This window comes from Pelodiscus sinensis, chromosome 2 (genome assembly GCF_049634645.1).
Source record: "Pelodiscus sinensis isolate JC-2024 chromosome 2, ASM4963464v1, whole genome shotgun sequence".
NCBI classification, from domain to species: domain Eukaryota; kingdom Metazoa; phylum Chordata; order Testudines; family Trionychidae; genus Pelodiscus; species Pelodiscus sinensis.
Window position 1 is genome coordinate 161,901,746 of NC_134712.1, and position 13,151 is coordinate 161,914,896.

The 13,151-nt window shown below is 37.7% G+C and overlaps 1 protein-coding gene across 1 annotated transcript in view; it reads right to left on the reverse strand.

Annotated features, from left to right (window-relative positions):
* CNTNAP2 (contactin associated protein 2) overlaps positions 1-13,151 on the reverse strand; it is a 1,606,913-nt gene that overhangs the window by 826,699 nt on the left and 767,063 nt on the right. Inside the window, exon 5 of the mRNA XM_075921713.1 lies at positions 190-393. Within this exon, the coding sequence (XP_075777828.1) occupies positions 190-393 (204 nt within the window). The remainder of the gene's footprint in view (positions 1-189; positions 394-13,151) is intronic.

Consider the following 13,151-nt stretch of genomic DNA (forward strand, 5'->3'; position numbering starts at 1 on the left):
TAGTAAGACATAATCTATACACATTTTCAAAGATACAAGAAAGGGTTCCACGTTTTCTCCAAATTATCAGATTACAAGGTACTTCTTCAGACAACAAACAAAAGAAGACAATAAGGAGAATGGTATTTGATTTTAAATTATATACCAAAAATGATTTTAAAGAGTAAGCAACCAAGCATAAAAGCATACCTAGATTTAAATTAAGAACCAACTTGGCTTTTTTCAATTCCAAAGTGATATAGTCTCCTTGTTGCCCTTCTCCATGGAATATTACACCTTCACTTTCAGAGGTTTTAAATTTCAGAGTGATGACATCTTTCAATGTTTTCATTTTCTTGTTCCTGAATCTGTACGGTAACACAACATGGCCATCAAAATTGATAACATCAGCCCCTACAGAGAAAAAGTAAATAACATTGTTGTTTAGTGATTATATATTACTGTGGCTAGTAGAAAAGCAAACATAACATTTGTGGATTCCATCTGAGCAGGATAAATACATAAATGTGATAGGAATTATAAATAGGTTTTCTGTAGGCTATAATTTAATGTAATATAAGAAACAACCTGGTAGGGGCATCTATTTAATGCTTATTTTTTTCATAGGGATATCAGAAATTAGTTTCAAAGATGCACAACCTACAAATTCCCATTGGTTTCTCTTGAATATGGTGCTGCTCAGAAGTATTTGCCTAACCAAGGTTGAAAGTAGAAAAGAAGAGTTCCCAGTGATTGTTGGTAATCCATTTTATGCCTCTCAGAAAATTCACTAGAGATGCGTGTGTGAGAAGTTTTATCAATGAAACATCACACTGCAAAAATTCCCCAGCAGTAATAAAATCAGACCAGATTCCCTGCAATATTAATCAAACTTAGAACTAACCTGGGATGGGATCAGGATCACATTCCTGTAAAATTATCATATTTTTCTGTTTGTGAACTATCTGCAAAGAGTATGGATTTTTATGTATTTATTAGCATTTTTGACAAATTATTCTGTAAACTACAGTATCTTAGCCTAATCTTTCTCATTAACTTTGCTGCAAAAGCCATATATTTGCTATTGATAATCCACTATTTATAACACATGATTTGTCATCTAACTCCTCCAAGATTAAATATTATATTGCTTCTGACTAACTACATGATTAGATATCCTAATATGTGTTAACTCTTTCCATTTCTGCTTGAAATAGAATGTCCCTTTGTCATTGAATTAATTTATATTTCTTGAAAAAAAAAGTGATTATTCCCCAAATCTTGCTGGCATGAATGCTTCTGAATAACAATCAAAATAGATATGAATATGGCCAGTCTGACTGATAATTTACCAAATATATTCATAAATATGTTTTGAAAATTTCCCCCCAGTTTTGATTAACATATACATCCCTCCAAATGCATTAGTAAATAATGTCCTATATAACAAACCTACAAGTCATTTTATGCTCCAAATGAAATCAGGATAGACATTTTATCATCTGCAACATTGTGCAATAGCATTTCTGTATTTTTCCCCCCCTCTGTAGGTTGTTCTTGTGGAATTGCTGGAAATATCATTAAATACTCACTTGTCCTTTACCACAATGATTGAATGTAATTAAAAACACAGATAATACTTTACCTGTTCATCTGTCTAAAAAAAGTCTCCAGAAACCAAAAGTAAAAGTTGATCACTATGGGCAAATGTGTTGTAATTTTCAAATGCTCCTTTAGAACATTTTGCATTCATGTGCATAAATAAGAATATGTATTACAACTTGCATTCATTTGGACTTTTCACTTTGAAGAGCTTTCACTGAAGAACTTAAGGAAATACTTATGTCAAATCCCATTCAACATTGGATTTTAATGCCATCTTAATGTCAATAAGGTGTCCTTTTTAGATCCTATAAGTTCCATCTAGAGCTTTTGCAGTCAATGGCAGAGCTCTCTTGGTGCTTATCTACACTAGGGAGAAGATCGATGCTGCTGCAGTTGATCTTCTGGGGTTTGAATTAGTGGGTCTAGTGAAGACCGGTTAATTCAGAGAGGGCACTCCCATCAGTGCTGATAGTCCTACTCCTCACGAGGAGTAAGGGAAGTCAATGGGAGCATGTGGATGGTGCCAAAACATGATTTAAGATGCCTTGACTCCAGCTACATAATTAACGTAGCTAGAGTAGAGTATCTTAAGTTGACTTTCCTCTTTAGTGTAGACCAGGTCTCAGTGTAACAGAAAAGCAAGCAGTGTGACACCCAGTACTCTTTTGGTGAAAGCAAAACACAGTCAGCACCACAAGTAATGTGCATCTTCTTGCTTAGTTACAGAATTAACAAGCCATTCTATTTCTATTAACCGACATGTTCATCACCAATTAGGATTAAACTATGCAGACATGTTGATTAAGCATATATTGATACACCGTTTAAGCATCTAGTGTACTAAGCATCCAAATGTTAAGAGAAACACATAGCACTTTAATCACAGTGTTTCCTCAAAAATAAAGTTCCTTCACTACACTGATTCTAGGATTCTTTACACGATGATGATGTTTGAGACACCTATTTTGTTTTGTATTGCTTTTGGGACATTTTTAAGAAATTTGCATGATATAATACAGAATTGACTATGGTCAGACTCCTAGATGGCATAAATGTTTGTAAGCTCCGGAGCTTGAACTTTAGATCAGCTAATGATCTGGTCTTATATATTTCCAACTTTCTTGTTACTGGGTAGAAATGATCATTATAACTGCTAATGGTACAAGGAAAAGGGGGGTGGGGTACTTTCATGTTAATGGTGTGTTAACAAAATTCCAGCACTCAATACAGTATAGAAAGCTAAACAGATTTCATCTGAAGAAGTGGGTTGTACCCAAGAATTCATCATACCATCTATATGTTTTGTTAGTCTATAATAGAAAAAAGCTTGATAAACGAATAGTTCTGCAGCACCTTAGAGACTAACACGGCTATCCCTCTGAAACTTCTAAACAGACTTTGTTTCCCTACCTCAAAAATTATGCAGACATTTTGAATCTGTGTGCTGTAAAGAAAACCAATATAATGAAGTCATTGCAGACCAGCAGCTGATGAGTTTATTTCAGAGGATATTTGAGATCAAAATATATGCAGTCTACCTCAAGCACCTTAGCTATGGGCTTAATTCAGTGCCAACTGATTTTAATGGAAAGATTGTAATTGATGTCAGTGGATGCTTGATTGGGCCATATCTGAGCTGGAAACTAACCATAGTTATCCTGCGGCTTGAAACAACCCCTAAACCATCTTTCTGCACATCCATCCACTCTACACATTCCCATCCTTCTACACAGCCTGGTCAGAGACTGCAGAGTACAGCACATATCTGAGCAGCATTTTTATATCTGTTCCTTTCCTCAGAGAGGAGAAAAGGAGCTGGGGTGCAAAGATGCTACAGAGAAGCCTCCCTATGCCTAGTCAGCTCCCTGCTTTCTAGCCTCACTCTCAGCTGTCAAAGTGATGTGAAATGTCAAAGTGCACCCATAATGCATTTCCTTCTTCCACTCGGTCTTACACCTCAGTGGTTTCTCAACTGGAGGGGCAGAGCCCAGTGAAAGACCACGAGCAATTTCAGGGATTTGCCAAGCAGGACCACTGGGAGCCAGAACCTCTGGCATCCAACAACTGAAGCTTGACGTCCTGAGCTCTGTGGCATGGAATCCAGACCCACACACTGGAGGCTAAAGCTCTGATCTCCAGCACACACCTCTGGGGCAGAAGCCCTCAGCATCGCCTCCCACCCCTAGGATACCCCTGCGGGGCACAAGCCCAGACCCTGGCAGAAGCTATCTTGAGCCCCAATGTCTCTAGCCCTCAGTTGGCCCCCTCTACCCCAAAGAACAAAAGCTACGAGTCCCCTATCCCACAGGGATACCAAGCCCACCACAGCCCTCCAAGTTGGAAGCCTCCACATCCAAAAGGTAAGGCTTCCTCCCTTGCCCTACTGGCTTGTGGATTTTTATGGCATATTGGGAGGGGCTTTGAAAGAAAAAGATTGAAAATCCCTGCTATAAATTACACTGGTAGCAAACAGAAAATAGCTGAACACTACCTACTGACAACCCTCTGGATCTTTTCCAACATCTTTGGAAATTTTCGTAGCAATTTTCAGAAGATACATGGACCTTCCCACAATCCATCCAGACCCTCTCCTGCTGTGTCTCTAACCCACAAAGGGAAGTCTATTGGGAAAACAGGTTAGAATAAGAATCCTTAAGTCTTAATTTTCTAGATCCTCAGCTTTTTTTTTTTTTTAAGATTCTATAACACCACTTGTGGAATGCTGATAATTAAGAACTATATATTCTCAAGCTTAACTGTAAATCATCTCTGGGAATAAGAGCCTTTGTCAGAACTATTATACCAAGGGCAGTTGCTATACAAGTTTTACTGTATATTTCTGCCAGTGCTCTCAATCCTAACCCACAATGCCCATTATTCTAGTTATGGGTTTCTCCTGAAAACAAAATGAACAGCATTCTAAGCAAAATGGGGAAGTGTACATTTGTACAAATGCCCACAGTAGGAGGACAATTGATACCCCCAAATCATTTTCATTCTCCTTAGAAGGGGGTCCAAATAAGGATGCTCAGATCCAGAAACTGAATTTCCCAAAAGTTCAGTGGCCAGATCAGTGTTACAGTTCAGTCCAATGTTGAAATAGGTCAACGCTCCTTAAATTTGGACAAGGGCTCCTTTCTGAAGACTCTTTATGAAGTGCTCAAGTGCGACCCCCTCTGTTTGTTATCTCAGTCAACTTTGAAAGCTTTTAATAAATAAATAATTTTAATAAATAAATAACCATTTTTAGCAATCAGGTTTCACAGCTCGGTGGGCAAAAATGAATGCTGTCCTTCCCTTTTAGCTTCTGACTGAGTTACACCAAAAATTTAACAGTCTACTTTATGGGGACTGTATCATCATAAAAAAGGCTTTTGATTGGATTGACAGGCACTTTGGCTCTTGCCAAAGGGGTTGGTATTTCAGATGTTCTGCAAAATCTGGTGCATGATTTTCCCACTGTTGCTAGAGCAAGAATGTGCTTTGGTTTATGGCATTTGCCACATTTCTACACAACTTCAGGTGAGCAGCAGGGACACATTCTCACTATGGTTCTCCTCTATTGAGCTACTGACTAGATATTAGGACCTGTTATCCTATATATCAGAATCAAGGCTGTTAAGAGTTCTTTGACCACAACTGTAATCACAATGCTATCTTGCTTGTGAAGAAGTGGTAGAATTTAATTCCCACCCTCCAAGGTTTTTGGGATGATGCCCATATTATGGGATTGAATGTTTCTAGGCTGAAGACCAAGGTGCAAAATCAGAGGTGGGCCACAGATGCAAGTTTAAATGGTCACTGCAAACTTGCTGTTCTTTGATAAAAAGGTCTCACTGCATCCTGCATGAAGTCTATATCTTGCTTATGGATGCAAAAAGTCTTTGTGTTCTAAGTCTAGGATCTATCAAACCTGTTTAACCTGCATTGCAATGAAGGTTAGAAACCTGCCCCCTTTCTTACAGGCAAGTTTGAAGCGGCCAATAACATTCAATATGCACAGTCATTATCAAATCTTGAGAATAAAGTGGTTTGAATTTGTGCAAATGCCAATCTCATAGAGATCCAGCTTTCCTTTAATCACTCATTATATTAAAAAACAGTGTTGTGAAATTTTTTTGGCCACATCACCAGGACTGACAAACATGCCACAGCACAACATGCACACAAATACTCCATCAACACACACACAGGTGCATTTGAGGCCACACATGGGACTACCCCGGGGATTTGTAGATTCACAGGATTGAGTTATATCTGGAAACGTTACTGTGTGATGCCCAGAGCAACAAATTGTGGTCACTTGGCTAATGAAACTGTTCTCAGTAGACTATGCATTTTTGAGGGTGATAGTTAAATTTAACTGGAGTATAGCCGCCTATGGTATAAGGCTAGTGCATAGCAGCTGAGAACGCACCATTATAAACATCCTTTTTTCTTTATAAAATATGCCTTTCCCTACAAATTCACTATAATAGATATTAACTAATTCTAAGTTTAGCCAAATTTATCACCCTGGTCTTGTTCTTATAAATTATGAACTCTAGAGTATGGATTAGTTCATAAATAAATGTGGAGTGCAAATTAGCCAGTTGTAATGTAAGAAACCTGTTGGAATTCAAACAGGATGTAGGGAATACTGTGCAATGATATGTTAAATGTAGAATGTTATGGTATCCTTGAAAATCTTCAGTCAGCAAAGAAGTAAATAGAAACAGGTGTTTGTGTCAGATATTATAGGGAGCTCTCTAACCTAATTTTTGTTGCTTGTTTTAAAAACATAAAATTGCCAGCAGATCCAAGTGTTTGTTTCTAAGTAGAGATATATCTACAATTTTCTTGAGCGTTCTACATCTAATAAGCAATTTTGGAAAACCATCACAAAATCTATTTGTAGACAATCCATGTGGAAGCCACATATATTAGTTCTGAAAATCAAAGTGAGCAACAATTAAGATTTTCATAGACGACACTCTTCTTTTTAGCGTTATGGAGAATGGCTTGGTTTGTCTTGATCACTCAGCCTCTATTAGAATGTATACTCATCCGCAGAAAAGATTAAACATGTGTAACATTCATAATAAATGTTATGGACACTGGAAAAAAATCATGGCTATTACAAATGGAAAGACTTATTTCTAATAAACCATCTTGTTAGTCTTTAAAGTGCTACATTGTCCTGCATTTTGCTTCAACTACCCCAGACTAACACGGCTACATTTCTATCATTATTTCTAATATACTAAAAGAATGTTCTTTAAACAATGCCGTGAATTCTATACTGTAGTATTTTTCTTGAACAGTATTATTCTTGTGTCTTGTATGTACTTCCCATTAATGTCTGGAGCAGTTACATTTAAGCACCAAGTATCAGATCAAATATTAATGGTATGCAATTGGAATCTTTCCACTGACTACAATGGGCTTTTTAGATTAAACACTAGATCTCACCCAATTCACAAAAGATTGAAATTAACTAAGATTTTTCAACAACATACAGGGAAAAGTTATTATATCTATGATGTTGGAAAATATGTCTGTGTCTTCACTGGAAAGGCTGCAGCGCTTTGCGCAGACACTCACGACAATGACAGCAATAGTTCTCTGGTCACTGTATTTTATCCACTTCCCCAAAAGGTGGTAGCTAGTTCAACAGAAGAATTCTTCCACCAATCTAGTCGTGACTACACCAGGGGAAGGAAGGAGGTGTGACGGGGCGGACAGGCCCTGCACTGAAGGACAGGGAGTAGCCCAGGCCCAGCTGGCTGACAAGGCCCCGCCCCTCCAGCCTTGCTGAGCATGCTCCCAGCAGAATCAAGGTATAAAAGCAAAGGGAGCCCTGCAGCGAGGGAGGTTTCAGAGGTAAGGAGTAGGCCAGGTCGTGCCAGTGTTTCTGCAGCAGCTGAGACCTGAGTCGCTGCTCGCGGCCGACCCTGGAGCAGAGCCAGCAGCTGCCACCCCCGGGGAGGCAGGAGTGCCCGCAGCCCCAAGGCCAGCCCCAGTAAGGACCAATCTGGGAGGCCAGCGGACTACAGGGGTACCAGTGGGTGGTAGGAAGCAGCCCAGTGCAAAGGACTGATAGTATTGGCCAGATTCCCCGCCGAGCGGGCAAGAGCCATAGTCCCTGCCTAAAGAGCCCTGGGCTGGGACCCGGTGGAGGAGGAGGGCCCGGGTCCCCCTACCACCTTTTTCCCCACCCTGGACAACCAACCCCTGACCCAGGAGAGGCTTCTCCTGGCGGCTATGTCTAAAAAGCCATTTTTATCCTGATGGAGTGGCATTGACTTTGGGAGGAGGCTACTAGAGCCGTATTTACCCTGATAGAGGAGCATTGACTTTGTGATGAAGCCGGGGGGGGGGTAGGTCAATTTTGCTATGTTACACGGGAGTGTGGATTTTGTACTCCCTTGAACAATGTAGCTGGGTTGATCTAACTTTTTTAGTGTAGACCTGGCCTAAGTTTGACACATAGTGCTATAACGTGTATAGAAACTGCAGAGCAAGCACTGTGTTGTTTAAAGCTTGATTCAGCTGTCCTGTTCACCCAACTTCTGTCTCAGAGCTCATCTGAAATAATTATGAACCTTAAGAGGGTAAAAGTAACTTACAAGACTAATACCTTATCTAATGAATAGTGTGTACATTAATAACACCATGTTAAGCTTCTCAATGGCTTATGGATTCATGATATATTATCCATAAAAGAGACAGGTACGCATGTACAGATACTGTAACTACTTAATCTATCTTTATTTACAGGGATACACACAACTTAATTTTACTAAAGCAAGTGATCAATGGGTCTAAGTGTCTGTTGGATTGGCCTCTTGTTATCATATGTCTTTTAAAATCATTCAATACAAATAAAACATGCTAGTACTTTTCTCTTTAGCAATATTCTCTTCAACAGTACTACGCTGGGAGGTTACACGTGGATCTGGATGATAATTCAGTGCCTCTGCAAATCGCACAATAATTCCATTTAAGAGCTCCACTGTGTAGAACTATGGTAATGATGTGTGCTCTCTGTGTGGTCACAGTTGACTATTTAATGTTAGGATAATTACCATGACATGTCAGGGTATTTAGACAGCACTACCATATAATTCCTATAATTACAAGATAATATATGATTCTTTCTGTCCTCAGTTACTGAAGTACTACCTTGGCATCACTGAGATTGTCTTAAGCCATCAGACTACAGAGAGTATGGACCTCATATGTGTTCAGTGAAGTCTGATTGCTCTCAGACTACTCTTGTAATATTATACAAGGATACAAATTTTCCTAATTCTTTAATTAGGAAAATTACAAGTTTGGAAGCCTTAAAATTGCACCTTTCCTATACCAGAATTCTTGGCATACATGGTGCATTCTATTAAATAGCATTGTGGGCCTCCTTTAAAAAAATCCCCACTTGCTGCAGTATAGGCAGATATTTTAGTTTTATACCATTGTAAGTCAATGGGGCCTGGGGCCACCTCAAACTATTCCTGTAGCTAATATTTGCACCATATTGAAATTTATCCCAAAAGAGATGAAGTCATGAAGGCTACCAGATGTGAAGGGGAGGAAAGAAAACATACCTGAAGTCCACCCTTAGATTCTGAGACACACATTGTGCATTTATCAATTGTATGATTTTTCTTACCATCATCCTGGTCCTGCCTGCCCAAATGCCATCTCTTTATGACACTCACTTGTCATATATTCCTAAATGTGTGGCTGCTAAAACATTCTGAAATAATCATGATTTATTTTGTAATTACCAGACTGTTACACAACAGTATTTGCAAAGTAGACAAAAGGTTTACAGTAATATTTTATATAATAGAATTTATGAATATGAGCATTACAAACGATTTCTTATTTAAAAACTTAGTGCCTGGTATTCACGTATTTTGCAATCACATGCACTGGGAGGGAACAAGAAAATATTCCATATAGCTATCTACTGTTTTTTAGCCATGACAGGGCAAAATTAATCATTTCTGTTAAAAGCAATATTAATGTTAGGTATTCTGAAAAGCTGTTACCCTTTGTTTCCAATAAATGAGTAGTTTATCCTGATAAAGATATACGTCAGAGATCCAACATGATCTTTTTAATTCCTTTTTCCAGGATGGTTCCTCATTATGCAACATCTCATTTTCTATTTGTGTTTATTGGAAATGGCAAACCATTCACTCATGTTCTGAAGCAAGGTACAGTACAGAACATGATTTATTTGCAAACAGCTAGTCTGTAATAATGTGTTCATTAAATATGAAAAAGGAAATCAAAAGCTCAAGCTCAATAGAAAAGGACACAAATGACTCCCATGTTCTCAGTTCTTATTTCATCTGCTGAGCTTGTTCATTACCTAATGGAAAGAGATACAGGGCGAGAAAGAAACTGTATCACATGGGGCAACATTTTCCCTCAATTTACTTGTTGTGAATAAATAAACCACAAAATAATGAGCTAGACAGTGCATTAACACATTAATGTATTTAATAACTGAATGAAATTTATAGTCACTGTTTACAGCTCCATGAAAACAGAAAGAAAATGGCTGTACTGTTGAGCTATACACATTCTTTCAGGATTTGGATATCTTATTTTTGTTTGTGTCTATTCCACCCAATTCTGCTATCAAAATATTCTATCATTTTTCTGAGGCACCTTCCAAGACTTGAGTCTAGACTTTAAGACTATTCAACATTTAAATTCAAATTCTCCTTTCTTCCCTACACTCTACAAGTTATCTTTAGCATATTCTTAAACTATAGCATGATTGGACTTGGATTTGAATCAAATGATCAATGGGAAAAGTTATATCATATGTTACATTGGTACAGAGTATAATATACAGTCTTAACTCTGAAGACCTTACGACATTTAACTTGATCAAAATTCTTATTGACATCTCTTTGATGGGATGCTACAAAATCTTCTTGAGTAGTCTGCGAGCTCCTGTCAGTAAACATTTTCTCACACATACAGTTTTACTGAAGTGTAATTGTTCATTGATGTGATTAAAGCTGCTCGAGCTATTCACAGGGCTGACTGGTGAGATATATTTCATCATTAACAAACATGTTATCTTCCCTTTCCAATTCCTACAGCAATACTTCTTGCTGGCTTTCTACCGCTGCTGCTGCTCCTGCTTTGGTGAATCAACCTACTTTAGAAACATCATCTTCAAAAGATAGCACAGCACTATTTTTTAAAATTATACTTAATTAGTCACACCAGTCTTTAAGGGTGTCTCTAGACTACAGAGTTTTGTCGACAAAAGTAGACTTTTGTCGACAAAACTATACCTGCGTCTACACTACCGCTGAATTCTGTCGCCATAACATCGACAGAACTCAGCAGTTTTGTTGACGCTGGTAAACCTCATTTTACGAGGCATAACGCCTTTTGTCAACAGAGTTCTGTCGACAGAAGGTGTTATTGCATCTAGGGTTGTGTCTAGTCTACAGGGTTTTGTCGACAGAGCAGCTTGCTTTGTCGACAGAACTGAATGTAGTCTAGACGCTTTGTTGACAGAAGTTTTGTCGACAGATACTGTTGACAAAGCTTCTGTCGACAAAACCCTGTAGTCTAGACATACCCTTAGATTCAATACTGTGAGAAACTTTAGTATACATGTCTCTGGAATGCCAAGTCTACGAAGAAGCTCAACTTTCCCAAATGAGATAGGCACAACTTTCTTGTGTTTAGCACAGCATGGGGAAAGCAGAACTACTGACTGAATTGTTAATTTTGAATTATTCATCAGCTCCAGTTTAATTGATTTCCTCTCTCCCTTCCAAGCATTCAGTTTGCCTAAAAGAATGATTTTTCTCTAGTTTATTCGTTATTCAATATTATTACTGATTAATTACAATAATATCTCTTGATCTGTAGCTGGCCTTCTGCTAAATGGAAGTGTCAGCTCTTCCGGGCCTCGGCAAGTTTACATATGAGTTTGTACCATAGCTAGCACAGTGTTGCCCTCATTCTATTTAGGGCTTTAGGTGCTTCTGCAATATGCATAATTAAATAAATACATACATAATATTTAGATGTTTGTGACCAGTTTATTATGTGTATTTAGTAGCTTGACTCTTAGCTTCTGTAAACTGACATAGCTCCATTTACTATGTTGATTTTCATCAATTTTGTATCTGACATTTAAAACTGACATTTTGATTGGACACATAGTTGTTGATTCATTTTGAGTCCATGCACGTGTTACCCATTTAAACACAGAATAACAATTTAAGGAATTGGTGCTATATTTTGACCATGCTGGAATCACTTACAACAAAACTTCATTTTTATAGTCCCAGAGTGATATGAAATTTGCACTTCTGATTACATCAAACATTGCACCTCAAACAACATCATTATAAAAGGTTTAAAGGGATGAAAAGACTTCATTATTAACGGCTTCCTCTAAGACACACTAGGTAAGTAAGAAAGATTCAAATGAACCATAGACTGAGTAAGTTGGGGACTTGTGAATGTTCAGGTGAAAATAACCAAATAAACAAAAGGATTAAGGAAAGTGCTATAAACTTCCTCTTTTTGAAATCATGGTATTTAGTTCTGTTATGATGTATGTTACAGAACACAGATCTATTAGTACTGCAAAGCTACTGAAGGTCCACTACAATGTTTATTTTAAAGTCCCATATCACTTTTCAATCTTATATAAGTAAACTTTATAAGATTCACTGGAGTTCAATATCAAGGGGAAATGTCTTGACTGTTTACATGAAAATGCTTGTTTAAGGGTTGGTACAATACAAGTTAAATTTGCTAAATGGAAGAGTCAAATTCAGTTAGACATGGAATGACACAACCTTTGATTTTCCCAGTTTTCCTTGCCTGGGAGGCTCAAAATATAGTAAAATATATCTGTCTTCAAGAGGAAAAAGGTACAAATATCCATTAGATTTTTCTCCCAAACCTGCAGACTGTGTTGTAGCATAGTAGGTTTCCATTTTAATAAAGAAACCTAAATTTTAGTTAGCAGTTCTGGACAAAAAAAACAAACAAAAAGAAATTGTGAAGAGTTTCAAACATTTTTCCATCAACTCTCAAATTATTCCAGGTATTTTTAGCTGGTATAATACTAGGCATCAAATATATTACTCACTAATGATTTTCAACAATTAGAAAATAATTATTCATTTTTATTAGGATTCAACCAATTGTACAGGTTAAATTATATAATCTTGTAACCTGTCAGTATGACAAATTTTATAACCCTTACTCAGAGTAATGGATAGGACTAGTACTGGCTAGCACCTAGTGACTAAGGGGTTAAACTCAGATAACTAACAAGGGGGTTGACAGGAAGCCAGGAGAATCAATAGGAATAAAGTGCTGAAATTTGAATTGGATATAGATACCTTGCCTGCTTTTTTTGTGGGGGAGAGTTAAACCAAGAGCTGAGACACACAGAATGATTTATACCCAGGCAGGACTACTATACCTCAAAGGAATTTGGGGCATGAAAGTGAACAGAACCAAGAAAAGACTAGGAGTAAGTAAAGGGAAAAAGTGAATCTAGTCATGATCAGGGTGTTTTC